Below are 27,939 nucleotides of genomic sequence, written 5' to 3'. Positions count from 1 at the left end.
CGAGAAGGAAACGTAGCCTGCCGCCCAATAGTTCGTGGACCGTATTTATTTAGTTTGCAGTCAATTTGAAATTTATTTTATAAGACAGCAGAAGCCCCCGGCATCCGAGCTCTGCAGAAAGTTTCATTGAGGATAAGCTTTTCGTGCCGTCTCGTTGAAGCCAGTAGCCGCTCTGAAAGTGCGCGGACCTTTCTTTTGAGGTATGCTTGGAGCATGAAAGAGAAAATCTGCTTCCGCTGATGTTTTTCGCAAAAGTTTGCCTTTGGTTCATCTTTCCTGGAAATTTTCCGTTTTACTTCCTTTCGCAGAATTTTCCGCACTTTTCTTTCCATTCACTTAAATTATATGTTTTCTGCTTCTTCTATGTAGAAATTTCCGTTTTCTGCAGTCATTTTTCGTGAAAATATCGCGTCTTTGCGAAATGGATTACTTTTCGTGTACATATCCGTTTTCTGCCGTAAATTTTCTAGAAGCTGTCGTGTCTTCGCAGCGTGTTGATTTCTTTTTCGGAGTGATATAAAATTTCGAGAAACTATGGCATCTTCGCGAATCTTTCCTGAGAGTTATATGATTCGTAACAATTTTAAGTCGATACGTCTACCTTGCAGGAATTTTCTGGTTTACTGAGCGTGGGTGATTATTTCAGTTCTACCAGGATTTCTTTAACATTGCTTAAAACCTTTTAGCCGTGAAACTCAAATAACAAACTGGGATGTGGAACATATTTCCAGTTTTACGTGAATATTTGAAGAAAAATTTCCACTATTTTTGACAAAGATCCGTTTTCTGTGGAAAATTACGCATTTGGAGAGTACCAGGGAAAAACTTTGTTAACAAGCCATTCTTAGTCAGAGTGTATGAGAAAATTTTCTTTACCAGCCATAGTTCGTCCATCTTGAGAGAAGAAGTGTTTAAAGCCATTCTCAGGTCATCTTTAGCGAAAACATCTGTTTGTAGCCTTTCTTAGATAGAACTTTCGTTTATATCCACTGTTGAAAATTATTCGTTCACAGACATTCTTAGTTCACCCGGGGATAAAAATATTTGTTTGCAGCCACTTCGTATATTTTCAGTGTAAGTCTTCGTTCGCAGCCATTGTCTGTCCATCTTTAGAGATACTTTGTTTACGGACATTTTAATTCCGTGTCGAGAGAAAATCTTGTTCGCAGTCCATATCGTCCGACATTCTTAGTCCATATAGTCCGCTTTTAAAGAATTAATGGTTCATGCAGGTTTTCCTTTGAAATAGTCCAATTCTTTAATATCGAGAAATTCCCCATAAAACTACCTGCAACCATACCAGTTTTGAAAATTTGAGTATTTAGTGACCATCTTCTTGATTACCACGATCTTTTACCTTTTTTTGGACGATTTTGGTAATTTTGATTTGGCGGCCATGAAAATATTAAATTGCTTTATGGCCTTTTTTCTAGGGTGTTCCTTCCTGATGTTCTCGGATCTCTGTTTTGTTTTATTGCAGGTTCGTGCTCCGTCTTCTATCGAGTCCGGAATTCTAGTACTTTGCGGGTCTGTCACGTCTGCTCCAAGTTATCATCAGTAACCGCATTCAAATATCTTGGCAGAATATTATCTTGTTTATGCATTGAGCATCTTAGGTGCTCCAGGATTCAATAGGTCATTTTCAGGCATGTTTGCTTGGCGCTTCAGTGGAAAAAGCGTTTAGCATGCACACGGAAAGCGCAACGATAGACTCTTATTTCATATAGACAACCTCCATTACATAACTTCCGTGTATATCTTTTGTGCATAGATATTATAGGTCGATAGAATCTCGATTACAGTATAAAAGAATCCAAGACAACAGAGGAACGAAGCAGACGACTGTATCAATGTGCGCAATGGCCGCAACGGGCATTTTCAAGGTTCAGAATCCATCTCTCGCCCTAAGATCAAAATCGTCCTTCATTACCCCTCTGCCACATTTCCTGAAACCCAGCTTGAAGCCATATTTAACACGGAAAGTACACCTCTTAACCACCTCCAATTTAAACGGTGAAAAATGGTCCAAATACCCTTCGCCAATCTCTGCTGCATTGACAGAAAGCTTTGTGCAAGTTCCTGAAACTAATGCCAATGACGATTTGCCTACAAGGCTTAACAGACTTTTGGCTGAATTCAGTGCACTTGAGAATCCCCGCGATCGAGTGATGAGGCTTTTAGAGTATTCTTCATTGCTTCCATCCCTACCCACATCGGAGCGCATTCCTTCCAATAGGGTAATGGGTTGTACAGCCCAAGTCTGGCTTACGGCCGAGCTTGGCCGCGATGGAAGAATGTATTTTGGTGCGGAGAGTGATTCTGAGATTACTAGGGGTTTTTGTTCATGCTTAATTAATGCTATCAACGGAGCTGTGCCAGAAGAGGTGCTTCAAATTAAAACAGAGGATTTGTCCAGTTTAAATATTGGTGTGGCTGGAGGGGCGAAGTCAAGGGCCAATACCTGGCACAATATCTTGATTAGCATGCATAAGAGGGTTAAAAATATACTGGCAAAGAATGCAGGCAAGCCGCCTGTTGATCCTTTCCCGTCCTTGCTGATAACTGCGGAAGGAATCAGTGCGCAGGGGACTTTTGCAGAAGCTCAGGTGACAAAACTTTCCTTTGCGTTGTTTTACAGTTTGTTGAAAATGCTCGACACTTTTAACTGAAAGAATTGCAGTTTCATATCGTGTTACTTTTCCAGTAAATTGGTCACCTTCAGCAAGCTATTTAAACTAGTTATGAACACTCTCCATACCAAAGTCCTGATTTTCTCCTTTGCGTGAGAAGGGAACCAAAGCTGGGTTGTTCCACCCGGATGGGGTTTCAATTTTTTTAGTCAAGTTGTCTTTAGTGAGACTTTTTGGAAACTTGTCCCTTGGGTTTTTCAAGTCTAATTTCTCTAAAATCCGGCAGGAATTTATTGAAATCACAAGGTTGATGGGTAACCCCTGCACAATCGAAGTGCCCTACGGGTTTTCCATGGTGCTGAATCCATATATACAGTCAAAAAACCAATTTAAATAACACAAATCAAGATTTCACCTCAAATTTTTGCGCCGTATTCCAGCACCAGAAAGTCCAAAAAATCGCACTAAAGACAACTCCTTTTCTAATTGTCTCATCACATCATGAGCAAGATTCAGTGATGTGCATTTGTTCATGGAGTTCTAACTTTCTACATTGCACTTTATGACTTTGTAGGCAAAATACTTGTCACCGGATGAATCCAAGGTTGCGGAGCTTGTTGGTATATTGAAGGAAAAACAAATTGGAGTGGTGGCACACTTTTACATGGATCCAGAGGTGCAGGGTGTTTTGGTTGCTGCCAAACAGCAGTGGCCACATATTCACATTTCTGATTCGTTGGTGATGGCTGACAGGGCTGTGAAAATGGCAGAATCTGGATGTAAGTTTATCACCGTCCTGGGTGTTGATTTCATGTCCGAAAATGTTCGTGCTATCCTGGATCAAGCTGGCTTTGGAGAGGTAATTCGATTTCTATCTTACAAATAAATGCATTTTGAACTCATGAGTGATATAAGATGTCAGTTTTTGCTCATCATTTCTGTAAAAACTTGTTTCTGATTTCCCTGCAAACCACAAGACTACTAAACTTTATCGTTTGGTGCCAGGTTGGCGTTTATAGGATGGCCACTGAAAAGATTGGTTGTTCATTGGCCGAAGCTGCAGCAAGTCCCAAATATCTGCAGTTTCTGGAGGCAGCCACAAGATCTCAACCTTCTTTACATGTGATCTATATCAACACTTCTCTACAAACAAAAGCTCAGTCCCATGACCTTGTGCCTACAATTACCTGTACATCCTCGAATGTGGTTCAGACAGTGTTGCAGGTTTTCAGTTTAATGATTACTTCTAGGTTTTCAATATCATTTTATTCCATAGCAGCATTGATTGGGTTTGTTGCTGCTCATGTTTTTCCTTTTTAATTTCTTGAACTTTTGATACTCATGTTTAATCCTCTTTTCCTGATGCACTGACACCATATCTTGAAACTGTTTATTCAGGCCTTTGCTCAGATACCAGATTTGACTGTTTGGTATGGGCCAGATTCATACATGGGAGCAAATCTTGCAGAATTGTTTCGTCAAATGTCAAACTTGACAGATGCAGAAATCGCAGAGATACATCCTATGCATGATAAGAATACCATGAAATCCCTATTGCATCGTCTACATTATTTTCATGTGAGTGTACTATTAAATTGTTTCGGTACTGTAATTTTTTTCACTGATGTGTGAAATGCAAGTTGTTTGGGGCTACCTTTTATTAGTGCATGTTCAGTGCACATCACAGCATATTTGGGAATATGATTGCGTGAGAAATATGTTTAACGAATTGTTTCCTGTACTCTTCAATTCTCTTTAAAAAAAGAGGGAAGAAGAATAATTTTGAGAATTTAAATAGACACTCTGTTTTCAAATGTCACCACATATTGAAACTAGTGGTATCATAACCAAAGGTTTTAAATATGACAGAGAAGATATAATTAAGCACATTCATTGATGTCCCATAATTAATCCAAAATATATTTTTAGACTATGGAAGAATAAATGAGATCCCTTAAACAAAATGCAGCATCACAACCATGAGATTACAGCCAAAAAATAATGTGCAACCGTGAACAAGATAAAGACAATTGTAATAGGAAACCCCTAGATGAAGTAGACAGTAATTAACCTTCTTATCGAATGAATAGGCAACAATACATCATTTCTTCAAATCTTGTTTCACCACAAGATCAAAAGGATTGAATAGGCCTCAACTAACCCCCCTACTAGCTAGGGCAGCCCACAAAATGAAGTAAACCAGCCGTAGCTAAAAAATTACAACAAATATCCTTCAATAATTTTAAGGTTACATCAAGGATTAAGGAGAGTTTACAACTTCTACCCTCATCTTTTCTTATGTGACAAACTTGCCCTTCTCTAAAAAAATTTACAGCAGTAAAAACCATGGCAATTCTTGCAAAAACCCTAATCATACATGAAAAAATAAAGAGATGGAAAAACCTGACATTGAACAAGTCTTTCTTCTACTCGTCCCAAAGGTATTCAACTGAGCCTGGAAAGCAACTCCCAGTCTTCCAACCATGACTTTAGCAAATGGAAATAGATTTATATAGCTTTCCTTTCAACAACTTCTCCAATAGAATTTTACTTCTTTTAGAAGGCCCTCGAATCCTTGTCACTTGGAGCACTCCCTTTTTCCTTTTGAATACAAGGGACCCTTTTTGACCAAACAAATGTTTCTAGCACCAATGGCACCTTTCTAAGAGGGGCATTCCTCCTTTAAGCTTCTTTCCTTGCCGCTTGTCATGCTCTAGACCTCTTACAAGATAGGGCGTTTTCTTTTTTGGGTTGTGTTTGGTTCTTACCTCACCATAAATTATGCTTTGGATACCTCTTGGGGTAGGGATCTTCTAGGGTTTGATATTCCCACTTTCTGCACCCATGTGTCTCAAGCCTTGTATTCAACGTGAAATCTTGTGGTGAAATGTGCCTCTAGAGAAGCCCCCATTAAGCCAACCCTAATCCTTCAAGGATGAATGGTGTTCGATCTAGATTGAACTAGGCACATGGCCTCCAAGTTTCTCATTGCAACCTGTAATTGCCACTAAACTCCAAAGTATTTCTGTTTTGTTAGTGAGAGAAGCAAGCCCATGAAATGTGGGTTAAGACATGTATTGTTAGGTGGTAACAATCTAGATCCATATGGGGACTACATTCCTTTGTGGTGATGCAAGAGGGCTCTAGAATCTCTACTGAATTGGTATCTGCAAGGTGAATCAAAGGGTTGGTTGTCTGTGATAGGATGGACCAAAAACTTCACATCCTTGCCACATGCTACAAAATGTCTTGAATTTCAGTTTGGTGCAAAAAACTTGAGAATGTTCATCTGACTACTCATTCCCAAGGGGCTTTATAAATAAGGCAAGAGAGCATAGCATAAATGAAACCTACTTCTTGTGAACATCAAGCGTATTCTCCCTACCCTACTCTACAAAAGGAAGATGCAATGCCAAGCGATATAAAGAGCCAATGTAGCCATTGTCTCTTCTCATAAAAAACATGAGAGCTTCTCTTGTGTCTTTATACAAACCAAAACAAGGCTACATCAAACATCCTACAATAATAGGTTTGAATCATGATCAGTTTATGGCTGAAAATCAAGGTGGGTTCCTGAAGATGGAATAGAGCACCATGATCACATCAAGGTTGGTGTGTGTTACTACATGCTTGCACTATCCAATATTGGATAGGGATCATATCATATTACCTCTGACATTCAAATAGGACAGCTCATAGTTAGGCCCTGAATCACCTTCATACAGGCTGCTTCCTTTGCTGCTATATATCAATGGATGTGTATCATTCTGTCCAGATTCTTGTTGCTGAAGAGAAATTGCAAGAATCAAATCTGAATGAAAGGTTGCATCCGATGGCTGCACGTTAGTCACCAAGGAAATATAACATGCAGTTTTAGGCACAACATGATGTTGATCCCATGAGCTGCCAACTTGATGTTGTACATTGAACTTCTTGAAGCCCCCAGTCACAAACACAATTTTCATGGACCTCATTAAGTTTTTTCCATGCCAAATTGGGCTCATTTGATATAACCTTGATCTATTGTTAGAAGGTAGATATCGCCCTTGAACTTATACATTGTACTAAAGAGGCTGCTATGGAAGAAAAATCATTGTTTACGTTCCTCATCCAGAACCTGTTTTGCCTTTGTATCTAAACTTTTTCCCATCTCCATATCTTTGGTTAAATTACTACAATTCGTTTGGGAGAAGTCTTGAGCAGCATATTTTTCACTATGCTCATCCGTTAACTTCAAACTGAAAAGCCATGTCTTGACTTCGTTACGAATATTTTCTCCAACATATATAACTTTTTCTGCCGAAAGAACAAAACTACTTGCACCTGCTTCCACCAACTTATAAGTAAAGTGAACCACAACTTTCTTTTTAAGAGGATCTATCAACATTCTTGCATCCTCTTTATTGTCGATAACAATCATTAACAGATTGACACTTTCAGTGGCAGTTACATTCTGAGCAGAGTTGCAGACATGGCAGTTTGTACAGTTCTAGCCAGAATTGCAGATTCTGACCCAGCATTCTGCCTCGTATTCCTTGCAATAATAGCAGACAGATATTGAATCTTCCCTTCTGCAGTACATAGACCAGTATGAATTTCAGGAGAGAGATTTGAACTTTGGGGAATAAAAAATTGGGCATCCAAAACTGCATGTTCAGCTGCTAACTCATTAAAGTTTCAGTCTCCTGTTCTCGTATCTCTAGTACTTCCAAGGATGCCCCTTTTCTGAGATGCCTTTTCAAGATGAGATTTCAAATTTCAAAGAAATTATTTCTGGTTGGTACATCTTTTCGGAATGTCTCTTTGAAGCCTCAGTCCGGTCCTGCAACATGTTCTCAAGCTGCAACTTCTGCTGAATTTCTGCCATCTGTTTTTGTTTCTCTCTAGCAGTTTGGCTAAATTTGCTTCTGAGATCTGCCAACTCAATCTCGAGGATTGCTTCCCTTTGATATGATATTTTTCAATGAGATTTCACTGCAGATTCAGTTTTCGCTCAAGTTCTTTGGTCTATCTTTCTACAGCAGTAGATTGACTCATTTAATCCTTAAGATTCTCCAAGTTAGCAGTGAGGTTTAACTCCCTTTAAGTTACTTTCTTCCAGTCACTTTCTTCTGGTGATATTAGAATAGTAAGCTCATTTTTTATTCTTGTACTCTTTTCTGTCAACCAATTATCGTCTTCCATCACAGAAGAAATCTGTGATTGATGTAGCTGTCTTTCCCTACAAAGCAGTTCAGTCAAATAATTTATACAGTTATACTCTCTAAGGAAGTGATAACCTGTTCAGAAAGTAACTGTTCCTCTTTTTGAACTTGATGAGAATGTTTCTGTAAATCATCTGTCTGTCTTTGTGAGGCATATGCACAGATGCTTCTGCAGCTTGGTCTACGGAATCTTCCACGTGGCCTACCTGGGTTTCATGCAATTTTGCATCTATATATGTTCCCTGAGATTCCAGTAATTGTTCAAGATACAAAATTCTAGTCTATGCTAGCCTTATATTACTTTCCTTGTTTGCCAATTATTCCTCAGCTTCCTTCAAATTGGCTTGAACCTCAGCTTCTCTCAGGATAGCACTCTTCAGATCCATATGACTTCCATGATCTGCATCTTCAATTCTATGCTTTGATTATTCAAGCAATCTTGACATGGTGTTCTTTAAGAATATAGATTTTGATGCGAAATAACAGAGAAACTGGTATCCTCTTCATGCATCATGAAATGGCTCTGAAGCTTGATCGGAAAAGGAAGGTGTGAATTCATGTCTTCATCCATGAAGCTCTCACCATGTGTGTCATAGATGGGATCTCCTATTGAGTTTTTGTAGCTCGGGAGGTCTTCTTCATGTGACGATGCCTAACATGAAGGGACATTTAAAAGTCCCTCTAGGAAAAAATGTACTTTATATTATAAAGTGATTTTATATTATAAAGTACAAGTGACTTTATGTTTTTGTATTTAATGATTTAAAGTGAAATTAATAAAAGTGTATTTAATGAGAGATTAAATCATGACGTTTGATCTTGAGGGTGAATCTCAGCCATAAGATCAAAAGAAGTTAAGTTAGTTACGTGAAGTCATTAATGAAAAAAAGTACATAAAGAGAATTAGAGAGAGGACATTAATGAGTGTGAGGGATTCACATGTGAGAAAGAGAGATGGATCATTCATGAGCATTGAATGTGAGAGAACAGCGCTGAGAGGAAGGGTTTATTGCAGCAAAGATTGAGCATAAACCAAATGCGAGAGAAGGGCATGAAAACCAAGCAAAAGACTTTGCATTAATTGCTGGTACAGAGACTGTACAGCAACAAGAAGCGCAGTTTGATGCACAATTAACAAGGTAAAGAGTAGGTAGAAATTGCTGACTGTTTGCACAGCAACAGGGATAATTTTTGCACACAAATCGAGGAAGAGACAAGCTGTAAATTGGGCTGTACAACATTGTACAGATTTCTAAGCAAGTTGGGCATAGAAATCGAGCGGTATATTTGGCACATTTCTTGAGCAAAGGACAACAGAAATTAATGAGATAAGTTGTATTTATGGCCGAGTTTTACTGCTGCAAATCACTTGGCATGATATTTTGCTCATAAAATCAAAGTTATAAGTAAAAAGTTGCCTACATTTACTTTGAAGTTTTATTGGAGTTATAAATCAGTGTATGCTAAGTGTTTGACAAAATCACTAAGTGAACTTTTAGTGATTTTATGTGATTTTTCTACATGGTATCATATCTAGAACTCTAAGTATAGTGGACACATTGATTTTGCTGAGATAGCAAATGATTTGACACAGTAATATTCTATGGATTGCAAAGGGCCAAGGCAAAGGAAAGGTAAAAGGAAGTGGGGGATATACTTCTGGGAAGGACATGAGCAAAGTCAAGTGCTTTGCATGTCATAAGTTTAGCCACTATGTAGGTCAATGTCCAAATAAGAGTAAAGGCAAGGAGGACTAGAAATAGGTAGTTGTATTATAGTTGGAGTTGCTGAGTTTACGGAAAAGTTTGAGGAGTTTTCCTTAGTATCTTATCTTTCGAGGAGCAGTGTTGTTGAGTGCGAGAACATTGGTGTATGTTTTGTGGATAGCGGGGCATAATGCCACATGATAGGGACTAGAGCTATGATCTTGAGTATGAAAGGTATCAACTCAGACGTGCGTGTTGATAGTGGGGTGCACACCACACATGTAGTGTGGGGGATTGGATACGTGAGGTTCCAGTTAGAGTTAGGGGGATCGAAGGGGGACCATGTGTTATGGGTACCAGGGTTGAGAGCAAATCTCCTTGTCGTGTCAACTCTAGAGGATGACGGATATGCTCTCCTATTTTGTAATGGACAAGTAGTAATTTATCCGATGGGAGATAGTAAGGATGTATCATGAGTGATTGGTATTCATGCGGGCAAGCTGGCAGGACATCCTGTGGGTGGTGAATCCAGTTGGATTTCACGATCACTAGTAGTGCCATAGGCAATTGGAGGAGAGGATTCCTCTAGCTCGATTAGGAGACCTTAGTGGTTTGAGATGATTAAGGAGGATGCTTAGAGTGGGAGAGAAAAGTCTCCTCGGAGCATGGGTTACAAGCACATGTCTTCAAGTCAAAGGTAGGCAACCAGACGGTTTGCTGACTCAGGAAGCTTTTGAGTTAGAGAGAGCTGCTACAATGAACAGTGTTGTGAACATGAAGACAGATCTTGGAGGTGGTAGAGGTGGTAGAAGTACCTCCCTCACTAAGAGGGAGTGTTGAGTTTTTGTAGCTCAGGAGGTCTTCTTCATGTGATGATGCCTAACATGAAGGGACATTAAAAGGTCTCTTTAGGAAAAAATGTACTTTATATTATAAAGTACAAGTGACTTTATGTTTTTGTATTTAATGACTTAAAGTGAAATTAATAACTTAAAGTGTATTTAATGAGAGATTAAATCATGACCTTTGATCTTGAGAGTGAATCTCAACCATAAGATCAAAAGAAGTTAAGTTAGTTAGGTTAAGTCATTAATGAGAAAAAGTACATAAAGAGAATTAGAGAGAGGGCATTAATGAGTGTGAGAGATTCACATGTGAGAAAGAGAGGGCATTCATGAGCATTGAATGTGAGAGAACAGAGTTGAGAGGAAGGGTTTATTGCAGCAAAGATTGAGTGCAAACCAAAGGAGAGAGAAGGGCATGAAAAACCAAGCAAAAGACTCAACATTAATTGCTGGTACAGTGACTGTACAACAACAAGAAGGGAAATTTGAGGCATGGTTTCCAAGGCAAAGGGCAGGTTGGAAATTGCTGACTATTTGGACAGCAACAGGGATAATTTTTGCACACAAATCGAGGAACAGATAGGCTGTAATTTGGGTGGTGCAGTACCATAAAACAATATAGATTTTTGAGCAAGTTGAGCAAAGAAATTGAGGGGTAGATTTGGCACATTTCTTGAGGAAAGGACAACAGTAGCCAATGAGATAAGTTGCATTTATGGCTGAGTGGAACTGCTGCAATTTATTCCTATTTGCTCAAGAAATAAAAAAAATCTCTTTCTCTGGGTTTTCCCCTTAGGGCGTTTTTTGGGCTTTACCCCAACACCACTGTGTTCATGAATGTTTGTCTACTGTTGTTATTTTCTGCTGCAAATTATTTAGCATGGTATTTTTGCTTATAAAGTCAAAGTTGTAAATGTAAAGTTGCTTGCATTTAATTTGAAGTTTAATAGGAGTTATAAATAACTGTATGCTAAGTGTTTGACAAAATCACTAAGTGAATTATTAGTGATTTTGTGTGATTTTTCTACATCTCCATGAACAACCAACAATTGACATCCCCTCTGTCTCCCAATCACAAAAATAATGCCCAATGTTTTTTATCATACGAGCTAACAAAACCACCTCAATCTCTTGTTCTTCCATTGGTTTCTCGACAACATCTATCCTCTGCAAATCATCATGTCCATAAATTTTGAAAAAGAAATTCACCATAACTTACCAAATCCTTTTGTCCTCCTTGGAAAAGTTTGTGGTCACTAGAATGTCCTCATGCAAGTCTACCTCACCATTGTAAGATGCTTCTTCTAGAACATGACGGAATGCATAATTTTCAATAGAATCTTCATGAGGTACCACAACAAAGTCTTGAAAATATTTATAATACTTCTTTGTATCCAATCTGAAATCTCATATGCAAGAGGATTATGTCATGAAAGAGGAAGTTGGTAATCTACTGAGAAAACTCATCTTCAAGATTTACATGGGTTGATTTCAGATATTTCCTTTCTAAAACAGCGACCAATGAGTTTAATGCATCATATCTATCTTTGGTTTTAGCAAACAAAAGCTTAGAAGGGTTAGGGATTTAGCTCAATGTAAAGTTATAAAAGAAAGGACGAGGAGAGGAGAAAGATACATTACAACAATAGAAGATTGAGAGAAGCATCTTAGTGAGCGATGTGCTGGGTCCGAGGGAGTGTAGAGAGGCTGGAAATCTAGATCTATAGGAAAGATCAAACATCAATCTAGGGTAGATATGTTGGATCAGATCCAACGTATTTTGTATTCTGTATTTTCTCAGTTGGGCCATTATCCCAGGATGAGAGTCCAAGTAGGTTTTGAGTAATTTTTAAATGATGAATTGATTGATTGTGCAAAAATTTGTGTGTCATTGTTTCATATGATCAATTATTTAATTTTGCTTCCGTTGAATTTGTGTTAGGAACCTAGCTGTGTATCTATTCAGTAGATCAATTTTTTGCTAGGAATTAAATATTAGGTGCTAGGTTCGCATAAATTCTAACATGGTATCAAAGCTGATATTCTGAAGAAAACCAATCTCAGAATTGTAGTAGCTAGGGTTTGTATGGCATCGTTGGGCCATTTTCGGTTGTGATAGTGCAAAGGTTAATTTTTTTATTCTAGTTTTACATCAAGCAGTGGCCAATATTTTTTTAAAGGGGCATGGGGCAATCAAGTGGGTGCTTGACAGGCTTGACGACCCATCCAATTGCTACACCCAACCGCCACGGAGGTATCAACTATTATAAGTAGCCGATAGGAAGACATGGCCAACAATAAGAAAAAAGTTGGTCTAAGAATTGGTTTGTAGTGACTTCTAGTTATTTGGGCAGTGAGAGGTTGAGTTGAGTAGATTAGGGGTGGTCAACTAGGCAGCTCGAGGAGACAATAGCCATGCAAAAGAGACCTCGAACAACATCGACGACAAAGATTGCAGAGGCCCACAACAGGGTTGTAGCAGGGACGATCGAGTTGTGAGAAGGCTACAGACCGATGAGGAATTGTAGTGCAGGTTTGCGGGTAGAGACATGGCCAGGAATTCTAATGCGGGCTTAGACACGGGCTTAGACGCAGTTGGTCTAGCCGTTGGAAAATTGAGTTGGGCCACAACCACCAAACCAACACAGGGGAACAAGCCTGCCATTGCCACCAACTGCTAATTGGGTTCAACTGTGAGCAAGACTCAAGCGAAGAATTGATAGTTGTTTGGTGGGCGAGTTGGATGTGAGAAAAGCCCCAGCTGACAGATTGCAGTCAGGCTTGCGTAGACAACTGCTATATGAGATCGCTGGTGCATAGACATAGTTGAGTTGAGCAAAAATAGAGCGACAAGGAGTGCTTGTAGCATAGAATGCGGGGGTTGCAAGCAAGCCGAGAGAAGAGCACGGGCATAAGTTTGGTCATGGATAAGAGACCAATAGTAGCGACTCAAGCAACCAAGGACAAGCCCAAGTAGCTGTAGTCACTGTGAGGAGTGCAATTTTCTTCTTCATCAAGAAAAAATGTTTTTGGCAGGGTTTGATCAGTTGAACAAAGATGGCCGTTGGTCTCAATTTTGAAGATCGTTTGGATGGGTCGTTTAACTACAACATTTGAAAGGAGAGGAGAACAATATCTTGGAGTTTGTAGAACAAACTCAGATTTATTTGATCAATGCATCACTTTTAGTCTCTAGATGCCCATAAGGACATGAAATTCAAGAAGATTATCCCAGACAGAGTGAAGGATCACATAGTTCCTCATGTGTCTGGGAAGAAAACCACTAGAGGTATGTGGGAGGCGTTGACCAAGTTATACCAAAGTGACAACCAAAATTGGAAAAATGGTGCTGAGAGAGAAACTTAAGAGCACCAAGATGTCTTAAGACTAGGACAATTTCTTATACCACCTGAATATCTCAAGTACGAGATGAGCTTATTGCAGTAGGGAAGAAAGTGTTAGACTTAGAACTGGTAAGGACAACTTTGAATGTTTTAGTTAGCAGTGGGGTACCTTTGTCAAGGGTGTCGCAACACGAGAGAATCTCCCAACTTGGGATAGGTTGTGGGATGATTTCACCGAAGAGGATATTTGTGAGGAGGCTCTACATAGCAACCAAGTAAGAGGGATAAGTAGATCATTTCTCTTTCAGGTAATGCAAGGGAAAGGGGGTTTCCAAATTGAACAAAGGAGAGGAATGATCCTCTCATGATGGGAAGGACGTGAGCAAAGTCAAGTGCTTTGCTTGTCACAAGCTAGGACATTATGCAAGCCAATGTGTAAATAGAAAGAAAGACAAAGGGAAAACATAGATTGCAACATTAGTAGAGATTGAAGGGTTAACAACAAAACTTGAGGAGTTATCATTGGTAGTTGTTTGTCTTTTTGGCAGTAGTGTTAGAAGTGGTCCTTTGTTGGACAATGATGCATGGTTCATGGATAGTGGAGCATCTCGCCCTATGATGAGAACGAGGGAAGTGTTCTTTAGTGTTTAAGAAAGATTCAAGCATGCATGTGAAAGTTGGTATGAGTACCATACATGCAATAAAAGGGGTTGGAACTGTTATGATTCCAAGAAACTCTCCTAGGTTGTAGCTCGGAGATGCCTGGTAACATATAAATTCAACTATTGTTGCAGGTTTAATGGAAGGAATGATGGTTTGTTCAAGCCAGATAAGCACTTCTACTTTGTTTCACTCCAGACATGCATGAACACCCTCAGACTCCAAGGCTTTAGACCACCAAATGCTTACAGTTTTAGATATTAGGTGAATATGGAGAATACTAACCACACCAGCAGATGCACAAGACCATGTGATGGCCGATGCAACTAGTAAAGAAACCTGCAAATCTATTCTACTAATGCACAGACAGGATGACAACTCTCTTGCATCAGATAGAAAGAAACCTGAGTAACCTATTTAGTGATACATTCAACAATCTTACATAGAGATAAGATGATAGTTATCTAGTGCTAAACCTCAAAAGATCAAGAACACAACATATCAGGCACAAGCCTGGAACAGAGGAAAATGGAAAGTGAGCAGTTAACAGCAAAAGAAGCTTGTATTAGCTGAAAATGAAGACGAGACGCTGCAAGTGACAAAATAACTATAGTCTCCAGAAGTTGAACCTTACATCAAATGCCAACCTTGATTACATCTGGTTTCCGTGTATTTATAGATTTTCATTACAAGGGCACTTGGCCATTTAGGTATGGAGGGGTCATAATTGACCACCAACTGCATTTAACCGCCTGATGGAGTCTCTGAAAGAAGTTGCTTGCTTCAGTGGGTGAATCCGATCTATTCAGGTGCTGTGCTGTCCTTTTAGGCGGTTGGAGTGTTCGTACCAGTGGAGTCCATAACTGATAAATTCAGTTATAGGGTCGTGCTTGTCCTTCTCTCCTTGGCCATGCCTTTTGTTAAAGATGGTTGTTGGAGGTCTGACAGTGACTGATAATGGCAAACTGGTTATCTCCTTCGGGCAACAGGGTGGTCAAGGACGTGAAATGCATGGGCAAACGGATGATGTGGGTGACGGGAAGAATGGCTGTTGGATCGAGGAAATGGACGACGGAGATGGCTCGACGGAGGCTATCGGTCGAGGTGAGAGCGGGGTGAGTTGGAGCCGTCAGATCTTTGGTGGACAGATCAAACGGTCATCGGGAAGCGAAGCTGCATAAACGTTTAACAGGCGGGCGGATTGGTTGGGCGGTAAATGGTATTCATCGCATTGATTTCGGGCGTTAAGCGGTAAAAGCCCGAGGTCGCGTGATTCCATTCAGTGATTGAAACGTAGCGGCAGATGAGAGAGAAAAATCGCTCTCATCGCGCGCTATCGTTCGATCAAGTTGTGGGCGTGATGAGAGTGAAGACCTTAGATCTCGGTAGAGATGATCTGACGGCGGGGAGTGGTAGACAAGTCGCCTTTATCGGATGCGATGGGAGCTTTGGATCGACGAGGAAGATCAACGGCGGGAAAGCGATGAGAGGTTTTACGAGCGCGCGAGGGCGTATGGGTAAGGTCTTATGCCAGGTTTGGGCTTTGCGCTCGGGGCTAAGGCCAAAGGGGGTTAATCTGTCGGGTTTAGAAGAAAAATAGAGGAATGGAGGTGGCGGAGAGAAAGTGGGATAGAAGGAAAAGGGAAAATGACCCATGAGTGGCCACTTTGGAGACACCATCACACAGACCGGAACTCCTCCATGATCTTAGAAAGTTAGCGTTGCATAGCAGAGCTAACAGGAACAATGTTATTTCAACTAGAATCAGGAGGATCTTTGGAGGTGGCAGAGGTGTTATATGTCCTAGAGCTAAAGACGAACTTGCTCTCAGTCTCAGCTCTAGAGGATGTAGGATATGATGTTTTCCAGAAAGGAGAAGTGTTCATACCTTCAGAGGGAGCTACTCCAAACACAATAGTCAGGCTTGGTGTTAAGAAGGGTAAGTTGTTTAGCCTGCAGGGCTAGCTTGTAGGTAGATCCAAGGGGATCTTGGATTAAGGACCAATGCTGTTAACAGAGAATGAGCAAGAGGCTCTGAAGATTAGGTTAAGATTGGGGACTTGGTTCTCTAATCTAGAGTATGGGCAGAAGGCCTCTTCCAGATTTGTCAGAACCAGTTGGTATGAGCTAACATTTATGGATGCTTTGGCGTAGGTTAAGATTCTTAGGAGCATGGTTGGGAGAAACAACCCTTTAGTGCAGATTCCAAAGCAGGTAGCAGGGAAGCTTTCCAATTTAGAGGGAGTAACTACAACAACAAATGATGTGGTGGGCTTGGAGACAAATCTAGGTGGAGTTTCTTCTAGAAGTACCTCCCTCGCTAAGAGTGTGTTAATTTTTGTAACTCATACAGGTACTTCTACACAGGCCTTGTGTCTAGGCGTGCAAAAGTTGCCCACATTTTGCTTAGAACACTTGCTCTAGTGTGAGCAAGTTGCTAATGTAACTTAGCGTAAGTCTAACTTGAGAAAAAACACATATTAGTATGTTGGCATATTGAGCTAAAAGAAACTTAGGAGAAGTAAAGTAATTTGCTTTGGTGATTTTATTTTAATCTTACTTGTTGATCTCACGTGAGAGAAGAATTTTAGTGAGTGGTGTGCTGGGTCCAAGGGAGTGCAGAAAGGTTGTCGATCTAGATATGCAAGTAGGATCGAGCACCAATCTAAGGCAGATTTGTTGGATCAGATCCAGGTTATTTTGTATTCTATATTTTCTCAGTTGGGCCACTATCCTAGGGTAGGAGCCCAAGTAGGTTCTAAGATTTTTTTAATGATGAACTGATTTGATTGGGCATAAATCTGTGTCAATGTTTCATGTCATCAGTTATTTAAATTTGCTTCCGCTAAATTTGTGTTAGGAACCTAGCTGTGTATTTTTTCAGTAGATTAGTTTTTTGCTAGGAATTAAATATCAGGTGCCTAGGTTTGCAGGAATTCTAACATGGGGGTGAATCAACATAAGGCAATTTCTACTTAAACATTCAAGAACCTTAAGAAAATAATTTCCATAAGTAGTTCATGCAATACAAGATATAAGTGGAAACCCTTTCTGGAGGAGAACCATAAAATTTCTTTATATAATAGTTCTTTGTAGGCACCAATCTACTATTACACTAAGTTACCAGAAACACTTGAAGAATTTGCCGGAAACGCGAATCCCCGTTTCCGTATCGATCCTTGTTCGAAACACTATAAAAATGTTTTTGTACCATTTAAAAAAATAAAAAACTTCATAATTTGAATTGGAGACGTTTCCAAGGGATTTAAATTTTTTTGGATCCATTTCCAGAAATCTGGAAATGGATCCACGAAAATCGTGATTGGAATCCACCCTTAAAATGTTAAAAAGCATGAAATTTTTTATAGCCATAAATAAATAATAAAAATGAAGAAAACAGATTTGCAAATAAACTCACTATAAACACAATCTCATACCGTCTCTTCTAAATCTCTAGAAACAACGACATTCCATATATTTGTCAAGGATTCTTACTAAGAAAAAGATGGATGTTCAAAAATGCAGATAAAGGGATTTGATGAATGTCTTCGTAAAGAGGTTTATTTCAACGATTAATTTTCAGTTTGGTTAAGATTTTGTTAATTGTCATTGATTTTTCTCTTGATTTCATAAATCCCTCCCATATAACAAATCTTCTCTAGCGAATCTTTTGCCTCCATATAGTTAAGAGACCAAGCCAACGTTGAGAAGATTGAAATCTTCAAATAGGTCTTGACGGAATATCCCAATGATCCCATGAGCCTTTTAATTGCCATGCAAGGAAGATAGGTATCATCTATCATGCGAGGAAGATAGATATCATATGCCATGCATGACATGTCTTTGAAGGAGTTGGACCCGAAAGCACAAAGGTTATAGCATTTCTGATTACATTACTAATGATGATGATAATATTTTGATGTTATAATACTCACTAATGATGATGACAATGTTTATGCTGAATTGATGATGATGATTTGTTTATGTTGAATTCATGTCGATGATTATGTATTTTTAGATATAGATTCTAGATTCTAAGAGATAAATGGTAATATATATATATATATATATATATTTATATATATATTTATTTTTATGAAAATTTGTTGTATTTGTTTCAAACCCCGTATCCGTATCCGTTTCAATGCGACTTTTTACAAAATTTATTGTACCCACATATTGGAGACAAACCCCCTCAGCGTTACAAATTTGTAGGCACCAACCTTCTGGAGACACCAATATGCTTAACTTCAAGAATTTGTAGGTACCAACCTACAAGAGACACCAATCCCGTCTATTACAAATTTGTAGGCACCAACCTATTGGAGACAATAATCCCTTTGCTGGAAAAGTTTGTAGGAACCAACCCATTGGAGACACCAATCTCCTTTACAATCTCCTTTACAATCTCCTCTGTAATCTGTTTTGCAATGGTCCACTGTGCTTTTTTGAATTCTGCTCTATTCTCTAACTTCGTGCAGTTACTTTTCACTATGTTATTTTGAATCGGATGCTTCCTTCAACCCACTTTTTAAACTTGGTGCTCATAACACCTAAACACTATATCATATGCCCTCATGATGTGTTCGGGTCTTTATCGGGTCTTGGGACACTGTAATGATCACTTTACATTGACTCAGGGCTTTGGAGACCACAAATTCTAAAATCTGCTTTATATCAACACATCATAAAATGTGCCTAAAAAATGATAACATTGAAAAATGCTACAAAAACATGTATTCTCAGGGCCAAATGACCGGAAAAGTATTCGTCAATTGCTAGCGAATTCTTTGTTTCTTGATGACCCCAGAGTAGTGGAGTATTTGGATCTCAAAGGATTTGTATATGTTGTCCTTTGCAAACTCTCGATGTGGCTTTAAACTAGTGTGATGACCAATACTTGGTGCCAAACTCTGTAAAACAATGTTATTGGGATTTTGGGGGCCAAAACACCACATTTTAGTTTTATATCAAGAAAATACTTGAAAATCATTAACACTAAAATACCTCGCAAAACCAAGTTTTTTTAGATCCAAATGATGACAAATATTTCTGTCAAGTGTCGGTAACCTTTCTGTCAATTAACAAGTCTTGGCATCGGGTTATCGGAATAACAAAGGTTCAATGATCATTGCACTTCTTAATTGTTGGTAGGTGATATGTCGAGGATTTTAGCGAATTCTTTGTTTCTTGGAGTATTGGGATCTCAAAGGATTTGTGTATGTTGTCCTTTGCAAACTCTCGATGTGGCTTTAAATTGGTGTGATGACCAATACTTGGCCCCAAACTCTGTAAAACAATGTTATTGGGATTTTGGGGGGCAAAACACCACATTTTAGCTTTATATCATGAAAATACTTGAAAATCGTTAACACTAAAATACCTCGCAAAACCAAGTTCTTTTAGATCTAGATGATGACAAATATTTTTGTCAAGTGTCGGTAACCTTTCTATCAATTAACAAGTCTGGGCATCAGGTTATCGGAATAACGAAGGTTCAATGATCTTTGCACTTCTTAATCGTTGGTAGGTGATATGTCGAGGATTTTAATCTCCTAGGAGCTATAACCAAGTGCTTCTACGACCAAGTGTCGGGCCTAGGCACTTATCGGAATATTCGTGAAACTACGAAGTATGTTGATATTGCGATATGTTGAGGGATTTAAGCCCTAGGCATTGTAACTAAGTGCCTCCCTGACCAAGTGCTATGACCAAGAGCTATAGGGTATTGGGATATTGAAGAATTGCGAGACTATGCCTTAACCAAGAAAGGCTGATATGTTGATATGGTGAGGGCCTTAAGCCCTCATGTGCTACACCTAAGCACCATATGACTAGGAGTTATGACTAGGAGCTTATTAGAGCTCAGCATACTAGAGAAATACTGAAAATGTGCTTTAACAAATGTTTTGGTATAGTGATATGCCGAGGACTTAAGCTCTTAGTTGCTATATAACTAAGCACCTCAATGACTAGGAGCTATGATCAAAGGCTTACCGAGTATTGGGATATAGGAGAAAATGTAGAACTGTGCCTTATATGAAAATCCTGATATGTCGAGGGTCTGATAGACGGACTGTAAACTGATGACAAAAAAATTTGTCAATAGATTCCCGTTAATTGACAACAACGGCTTAAAACTTTTGAATTTGTGAGGTTTTCACATTATAGAGATTTTTGATGTTTTTCCTACATAACCAACAGTATACCTCTTCCCATGCCTCAGACCTTCTTTCGTGCCTCAGACTTCTTTATACTGGCTCTTCAAGCTTCAAACTTCCTCACACTTCTTTTTGTGCACCTTTGCTCCTTGCCTCAGATTACATTGCTTCTTGTCGATATCATACTCTATTGTGGTGACCAATACTATTATTTATATACATTTGGTGCCAATCTTCACTGAGCTGACTTAACATGCCCTCCCTTGGGTTGGGTGGGTCTCCCCCTAACTTTGACATCAATGACAACATTACAACAAGAGAAATCAGAAAAGTGAGATGTTATTGCTAACACGACAGAACATTAGTTGATAAAGATGTTTACAGGGGTAAATTTCAAGGAACCATGCTTTTTGATCAAGTATAGAATGCTGAGCAAATCTTTATAGGCCTAAAAGAATGAACTATATTTACTTGTTAGAACGAACTTAAATCATTCTCTTTTGTAATCATTTTATGTATTCTATAAAAATTGATGACTTTCAAAGAGCCTTATTTTACAGGAAGAGGTGAATCTTTATTTTTAAGTGGGAAATATAACTGTTTTTTTAATAATTAAATGACGAATATTAGCTAGTTGTCATGTAGTATTGCCCTTAGGAAGGAATGAAATTTTTCAACTGTTCTATTTTTCATATCTGGAATCATGCTTTTCTTTTTGCGATATTGCAAATACCAAGGAATAGTAGTCTAAACTGTTCTAGTTTTTGGACCCATATGACCAAAACCAGTCAAATCACAACTACTTCTGGTAGCATTGCTTGATAGCTTTAAAGCAGAGTTTTATTGTGGCTATTGTACTGTTGTAGCATTGCTTGATAGCTTTAAAGCAGAGTTTAATTGTGACTATTGTCCTCTTGTTTTGCAGGATGGCACATGCCTTGTACATGATCTCTTTGGAGCAGACGTAGTAAGTAGAGTTCAAGAAGGTTATTGTGATTCTTTCATTACTGCTCATTTTGAGGTCCCTGGTGAAATGTTTTCACTTGCAATGGAAGCAAAGAAGCGTGGCATGGGAGTAGTTGGTTCTACAAAAAATATTTTGGATTTCATCACTCAGAATGTACAGGAAGCAGTGAGTCGTGATATTGATGGCCGCCTCCAGTTTGTATTGGGAACAGAATCTGGTATGGTGACAGCAATTGTGTCAGCAATTCGCAACGCCTTGACTGCTGGTAAACCAAATGGTGCAAGAGCAAATATTGAAGCGGAAATTATCTTTCCTGTTTCTTCAGATTCCATTTCAAAGACATCATCATCATCCGGTGACTTGAAATCTGATAAGAGGGCAAATTTCACAAATCTCTCCATTGTTCCAGGAGTATCATCTGGTGAAGGCTGTTCGATTCATGGAGGCTGTGCTTCATGTCCATATATGAAGGTAAATATTCCTATGATCTGGTAAATGATCTCACGAAAATCCAAGGGCACATCGGTTTCCTTTTATTTCATCTACAACTTGGTGTATTTATCCTGGAAGTTTAATGAGAAGTTTCTTTATGCATGAATGTTGTGCCGTGTGATTCCAGATGAACTCCTTGGATTCCTTATTGAAAGTCTGCCACCTTGTTGGCACAAGTAAAGAGGCTCTTCTCTCGGCTTACCGAGCTCAAAGATTCGATGAAAGTATGCTATCAGGACATTCCATTGCAGATATTGGTTGTGAGCCAATTTTACACATGAGACACTTTCAGGTAGAACTGAAGGCATGCTATCTTTAATGAGCCCATTAATTTCAACTTGTGAAGATGGTCATTTATTCTAAATCCATTCATTTGTTTTGTGACTTGTTAGCCTCTATTTCAGACTAATGGTACTTAAAACTTTACTGCAGTCAACTGGAAAACTGCCAGAAAATCTTGTGCGTCAAGTCCTTAGTAAAGCTGGCCACTGAAGAGATAAATTTCTGGATTGCTTCCGAACGAAGATAAACTTGTTGCATGCTGCATGTTTTCTATACGAGCAGTTTAACCATATCTGTAAGGTCGGAGTTCATCCCTGAAGTACAATCTGCTGTAGCAGTCTGGAGTTATTCTCGTGATGAAATGTGTTGAAGTTATTTTTTGTGCAATAATTCAGCAGGAATGCTTGAGAAAATAATCATAAGAGATCGTGGAAGAGGGGCACCTGATGGACGCTTTGCGTGTTGCAGTTCTCTCTAAATTTAGAGGGTTTTGCTAATTCATGAAAGCAGTTGAAGAAAATTGACAACATGAAAGCTCAAAAAGCGTGTCAGTTGGACACCTGCAATTCTTACGAAAATGGGTGCTGTTATTTTGAATGTAGGTTCTTGAATGATTTTATATATTTATATATTTGTTTTTGTTCTTATGATTGCAAAACAGAGAAAAACTATCACTGTAATCAAATCGATGTGAATTGAGTCCAGGCTTGAAATTGAGAGATAAAGAGAGACGGCATTTTATTAATTTATTTAACAAAAATGCTTCGACATGAGCATGTTTTGAAATTACAATATAAGTCAGACCAAGATATGAAGTACCTAAGCAAGATATGAAATCAACAAGGTTCTGAGAATTGAAATTTTGGAATAAAGCAAAATCCTTGTATAGTGTGTTTTTCGAAACCATGTGCAAAGTGTGTAGGCTTTAGCTTTCGTTTCAACATTTCTGAAACCTGACATAAGCCACAACTAAGTACTTGTGGGGAATTCTATGCCTCAAGGGAACAAGCATTATTTTCATAAATATCAATAATGAGCAAAACCATTTGATAAGAATTAAGCAAACAATCAATTGACAAGTTCTGCTTGGTGATATATTAAATCAAAAAGTTTAAGACATAAATTTCTATAAATATTATTTTAATAACCTGGTTTTGATGTCCAGTATAATAATGTATATTTATATATGATGAAGGGTCGAAAAGCCTATCTATGTAATGTTTCTGAATACTATCAATAAAATACATCACTGATTGTAGAAGCACAAGGAGAAGAGTACAAGAAGCTATGTTAGCAATAGAGAAGGGTATTTAGTTATGCTTTACCTTTTTATTATATTTTATTATTGTTAATTTTTGGGCATTAGACTCACTGCACATAAACACACCAGATCTGATAACAATGTCAAATTAACTAATTAACTGAAATACATTAATGCGCCTAACCAAAAACAAATTTAGCACAACAAAATTTTATAAAACCAACAATTAGATCATGCATAGTGAACATATCACACAAGTTCAATCCTTCAGTGTTGCAAAAGTTTGTAAAAAATTGCGAAAAATAAGTTGCAAATTTTTCTGCCTCCTTAAAAATCGATGCTTAAAATTCACGACTTTTTGCTAAAAAGTCACACCATGACAATGAAAGTCATGGGGTCTGTGACACTGCGACGTTTCAAAAGCAGGTTTGGGGTTTTATTTTTGGTCTTTTTGCTTCGTCGCTATTGGAAAAGGAAGGGGAAGAGCTTGTGGTGATTTTAGAGGGATTGAGGGCCAAACAACCATTATCATCACCAACAAAGTGTATTTTTGTGGATTAAAGATTCAAAGATCATTTGCCAAATCAGCCAGATCAACCTCACTTCTTCCATTCACAAATATGTTCTTAAAAACCCCATGTTAATGATTTTTTCCATACATTTAGACATGTGTTTGCTTGTCTCTTTGCTTACCAACATTTTTTTTGGTCATTTGCTATGATTTTCATGCCCATGAACCAATGCAAGGGTTTTCTCCATATTTGGACAACAAACTTCATTTTTGTTTTAACTTTTTTATGCATCCTAAATTGCCTTTTTTCATAGCAAATAATGTAATTTCAATTTGTAAAAAATTGTTTTTTTAAATGGGGCTGTTATTTTTTATGTAGTGGTTTAATGCCATTTTTTTGTCTTTTTAGTACCCTAGGACTGAATTTCGAAGTTGTTCATTAAACATTTCCACTGCAAATATGTCAAAGCCCTTGGACCCATTTTGGCAGAATGGGGAACCTGAAGGTGGAACAAATTGACATATACTGAATTGCAAATTGTGTGGGTTGCATATGATAGGAGGAATTTGCTAATTGAAATACTATCTAGCTAAAATCCATAGACATGGTGTTGGGCTTTGTTGTACATCTAGCCCAGAGTTTATGAGACATGCACATGATGCAATTTATGAAAAGGCCAAAAGAAAGAAGAGGCAAATGCAAACAAGGCCAAACATGGAGGCAAATATTTAGGGTTATCTACCTCTAAGATTCAGCCTGAGAGTAGTGGGAGGGGCACCACTATTTCACCTACTGAGAGGTCATCATTTTTTGTTCCACGAACTAGAGTTGAAGCACAACTTTCAATAAATTTAGTGATAAAAAAAAGAGAAGCAAGAAGCAGATAGGGTTATGGGGAGGTGTTTTTTCTAGAGTGACTTACCTCAGCGTCACCAAAAACAATCCATTTTGGCATGCAGTGTGATGCTATTGTTGTTGTGGGCCTAGGGTACAAAAGTGTTATATATGAGTTGCGGGTGCTAATCCTTCAAGCATAAAAGAATGATATCAACTCTAGATTGGAGGATTTGAAGCGGTCATGGGAGCTCTGGATGCACCATGATGTCTAGTGATTGGACAGATAGGAAGGGTAGGACCCTTATAAATTTCTTGGTACATTGTCCTAGAGGTAACATGTTTATTAAATCAGTGGGTGCATTAGCACATATAAAAGATGCAACATTGATATGTGAGTTGTTAGATGGGTTTTTCCAGGAGACTGACTTGCATAATGTGGTGCAAGTCATAACAAATAATGCAACTAATTATGTGGTTGCCTATAGGATGCTTATGGACAGACATTGCTCGTTGTTTTAGACTCCATGCGTTGCACATTGTATTGATTTGGTGCTTGAGGATATTGGGAAACTCTCATTCATCAAGGAGGTGATTGATATGACTAGGAGCATCCCCAAGATCATATATAACCATGCTTTTGTTCTTAGCCTCACGAGGAGATGCACCAGAAACAGGGAGTTGCAGTGTCCTGCAATCACGTGTTTTTCCACGAACTTCATTACTCTTCAGTCTTTGCTTCAATGTCGGCTTGAGTTGAAGCAAATGTTTGTTTGTGATGAGTGGCGTGATTGTAGATACAATATGAGATAGGATGGGAGAACCATTGAAAAATTGGTGTATATTGACTCCTTTTGGCAAGGAGTAGAAGTGTGTTCAGTTGGTGAACATGTAGTAAAGGTTCTGAGATTGGTAGATGACAATAAGCTTGCGATGCTTATTTGTATGAGGCCATGGATAGGGCCAAAGAGACTATTCAAGCTTATTATGTGGACAAGGGTCTTGTTGGGTTTAATAAACAAATGATATTATGGGATGTGATTGATAACCAATGGACATGGATGCTTCATCAACCCATTCATGCAACAACACTTTTCCTCAACCCTGCATTTTCCTACAAATGCAACTTTGATCTTTAATGGCAAGGTGATGGAAGGGCTCTATACGTGTATTCATAGGGTGGTACCTAATCCCGAGCTTCGTAGCAAGATCAATCGTGGGATAGAGATGTACTGGGATGGTGTTGGACTATTTGGCTTTGATGATGCTATTCATGAAAGGACCATCTTCATGCCATGTAAGTGACAAGTCACGACTCATTAGAATTTACTAATTTAGAATTCGAGATTTTTTAAATTCATTTTTTTTAAAAATTGCCATCAAAATCCTTAGTCAGACTTGTAGCACTTAGGGGTGTGAGAGCAATTGAAGTCAAAGAAGCATGAAAGGTTATAACTTCAAACTTCAACTAAGCAATTACATATATTGTAATTTATCACCCTCAAGAGTCAAGACTCATTAATTTTTTTATGACACTCTTACATGTTGGAGTTATCATGCCTTATTGACTTGGTGTATGTCCATTACAATCTCTGACTACGTGTGAAACAAATGGAGAAAACACCATATGTGGATATCATTTCTTTAGACAATATTGATGTATTATCCAAGTGGAGGGTGGAGTCTAAGCTTCCCATCACAGAGGAGTCATTGACATGGTTAGAGGAAGAATTAGTAGTAGTACAATAGCAGGGGCAACAAGAGGAGGAGGAGAATGTGGCAGCATCAACACCACCTTTTACAGATATATGAGAGCATAGTTCTATACCCATTAGTCATCGTCTCACTGTTAGAAACCCTTCATGTACTTCATTGATTTATTCCTACCTACTTGTTCTGTTAATTAACAAGTTATTTACCATGTAAATACTGGAAATAAATACAATTACATGCTCAACACATTACATATCATCAACTGAAGGAAACAGAAACAAGCACACAAGTGACACCGTTGTTTTTGGACTAATGTCCCCAGAAAAACCCAATGCGGGAAAACCAGTGCAACTATCTGAGGGTTTGATTTATTAAGCAGTTTCAGAATACAATCTGGGTGCCAAATCTGGCTCACCCAATAGAGAAAAATCTCGGCAATAGTACCTCTCTACTTGGAAGCAGATATTCTGGCTGAAACCCCGGATAAACACTTCGGCAGCTCCACAACTCCAATTTGCCCCACGAAACCCCAACTTCATCCTCTAGGGACTGCGTTAGCCTCTCTCTAGCCCAACGCTAGTCCAATGTCACTCTAGCTTGGCTCGCATTAGCCTCTGGAGGCACTGTGTCAGTGGTTTGGCCCTTTGCGTCACCCATGCTGGCCCTCCGAGGTATTGTGCAGCTCCTGGCTGGCTCTACGTGAGCCCTGGTTGGATCTGCGTGAACCCTTGGCTGCTTCTGCGTCCCTCATAATACAATTTGGGTGCCAAATCCGGCTCACCCAACAGAGAAAAATCTTGGCAGTAGTACCTCTTTACTTAGAAGCAGATATTCCGGCTGAAACCCCGGATAAACACTCCGGCAGCTCCACAACTCCAATTTGCCCCACGAAACCCCAACGTCATCCTCTAGGAACTGCGTTAGCCTCTCTCTGGCCCAGTGTTAGTCCAACGTCACTTTGGCTTGGCTCGCGTTAGCCTCTGGAGGCACTGCGTTAGTCCTTTGGCCCTTGCGTCACCCATGTTGGCCCTCTGAAGCACTGTACAGCTCCTGGCTGCCTTTGCGCGAGCCTTGGCTGGCTCTGCGTGAACCCTTGTCTGCTTCTGCGTCCCTCTCTTCGGCTACTGCGCTGATCCTCCCAATGCTATCTCTGCCACTCTACTTCTGTATTCACTTTCCCTCAGCTGCAACTCTGATCACTCTTTCAACTTTCCCAGCAAACCCAGCCCCAGAAAGTCGAAATCTTGATCCTTGGTGTATTCTCCAAGTGACCCTCAAGACTCCTCTTATACTTTTCTCGTTGACAATTCAACGATCGAGATTAAGTC

General features: G+C 39.0%; 1 protein-coding gene across 2 annotated transcripts; it reads left to right on the top strand.

Moving 5' to 3' along the window:
- Nucleotides 1-22,936, top strand: QS (quinolinate synthase). Of its 2 annotated transcripts, XR_016259105.1 has the most exons (9): nt 1-200; nt 1,481-2,606; nt 3,205-3,489; nt 3,636-3,854; nt 4,029-4,208; nt 21,476-21,988; nt 22,137-22,301; nt 22,442-22,591; nt 22,687-22,936. XR_016259105.1 is itself a non-coding variant. In XM_089424517.1 (8 exons), exons 2-8 carry the CDS (start codon nt 1,851-1,853, stop codon nt 22,499-22,501), a joined length of 2,178 nt encoding a protein of 725 aa, XP_089280643.1. In that variant the 5' UTR covers nt 1-200; nt 1,481-1,850; the 3' UTR covers nt 22,502-22,936. The 2 variants fall into 2 exon arrangements, 1 of the variants encoding a protein (XP_089280643.1); XM_089424517.1 differs by having other exon boundaries at nt 22,442-22,936.
- Nucleotides 22,937-27,939: the final 5,003 nt, after the last annotated feature.

This window comes from Pinus tabuliformis, chromosome 4_2, assembly GCF_031772625.1.
Source record: "Pinus tabuliformis cultivar Carrire ecotype Pingquan chromosome 4_2, CPIR1, whole genome shotgun sequence".
Lineage (NCBI taxonomy): Eukaryota > Viridiplantae > Streptophyta > Pinopsida > Pinales > Pinaceae > Pinus > Pinus tabuliformis.
The sequence above is the reverse complement of the archived record's forward strand: the minus strand, read 5'-3'. Positions and strand labels throughout refer to the sequence as shown.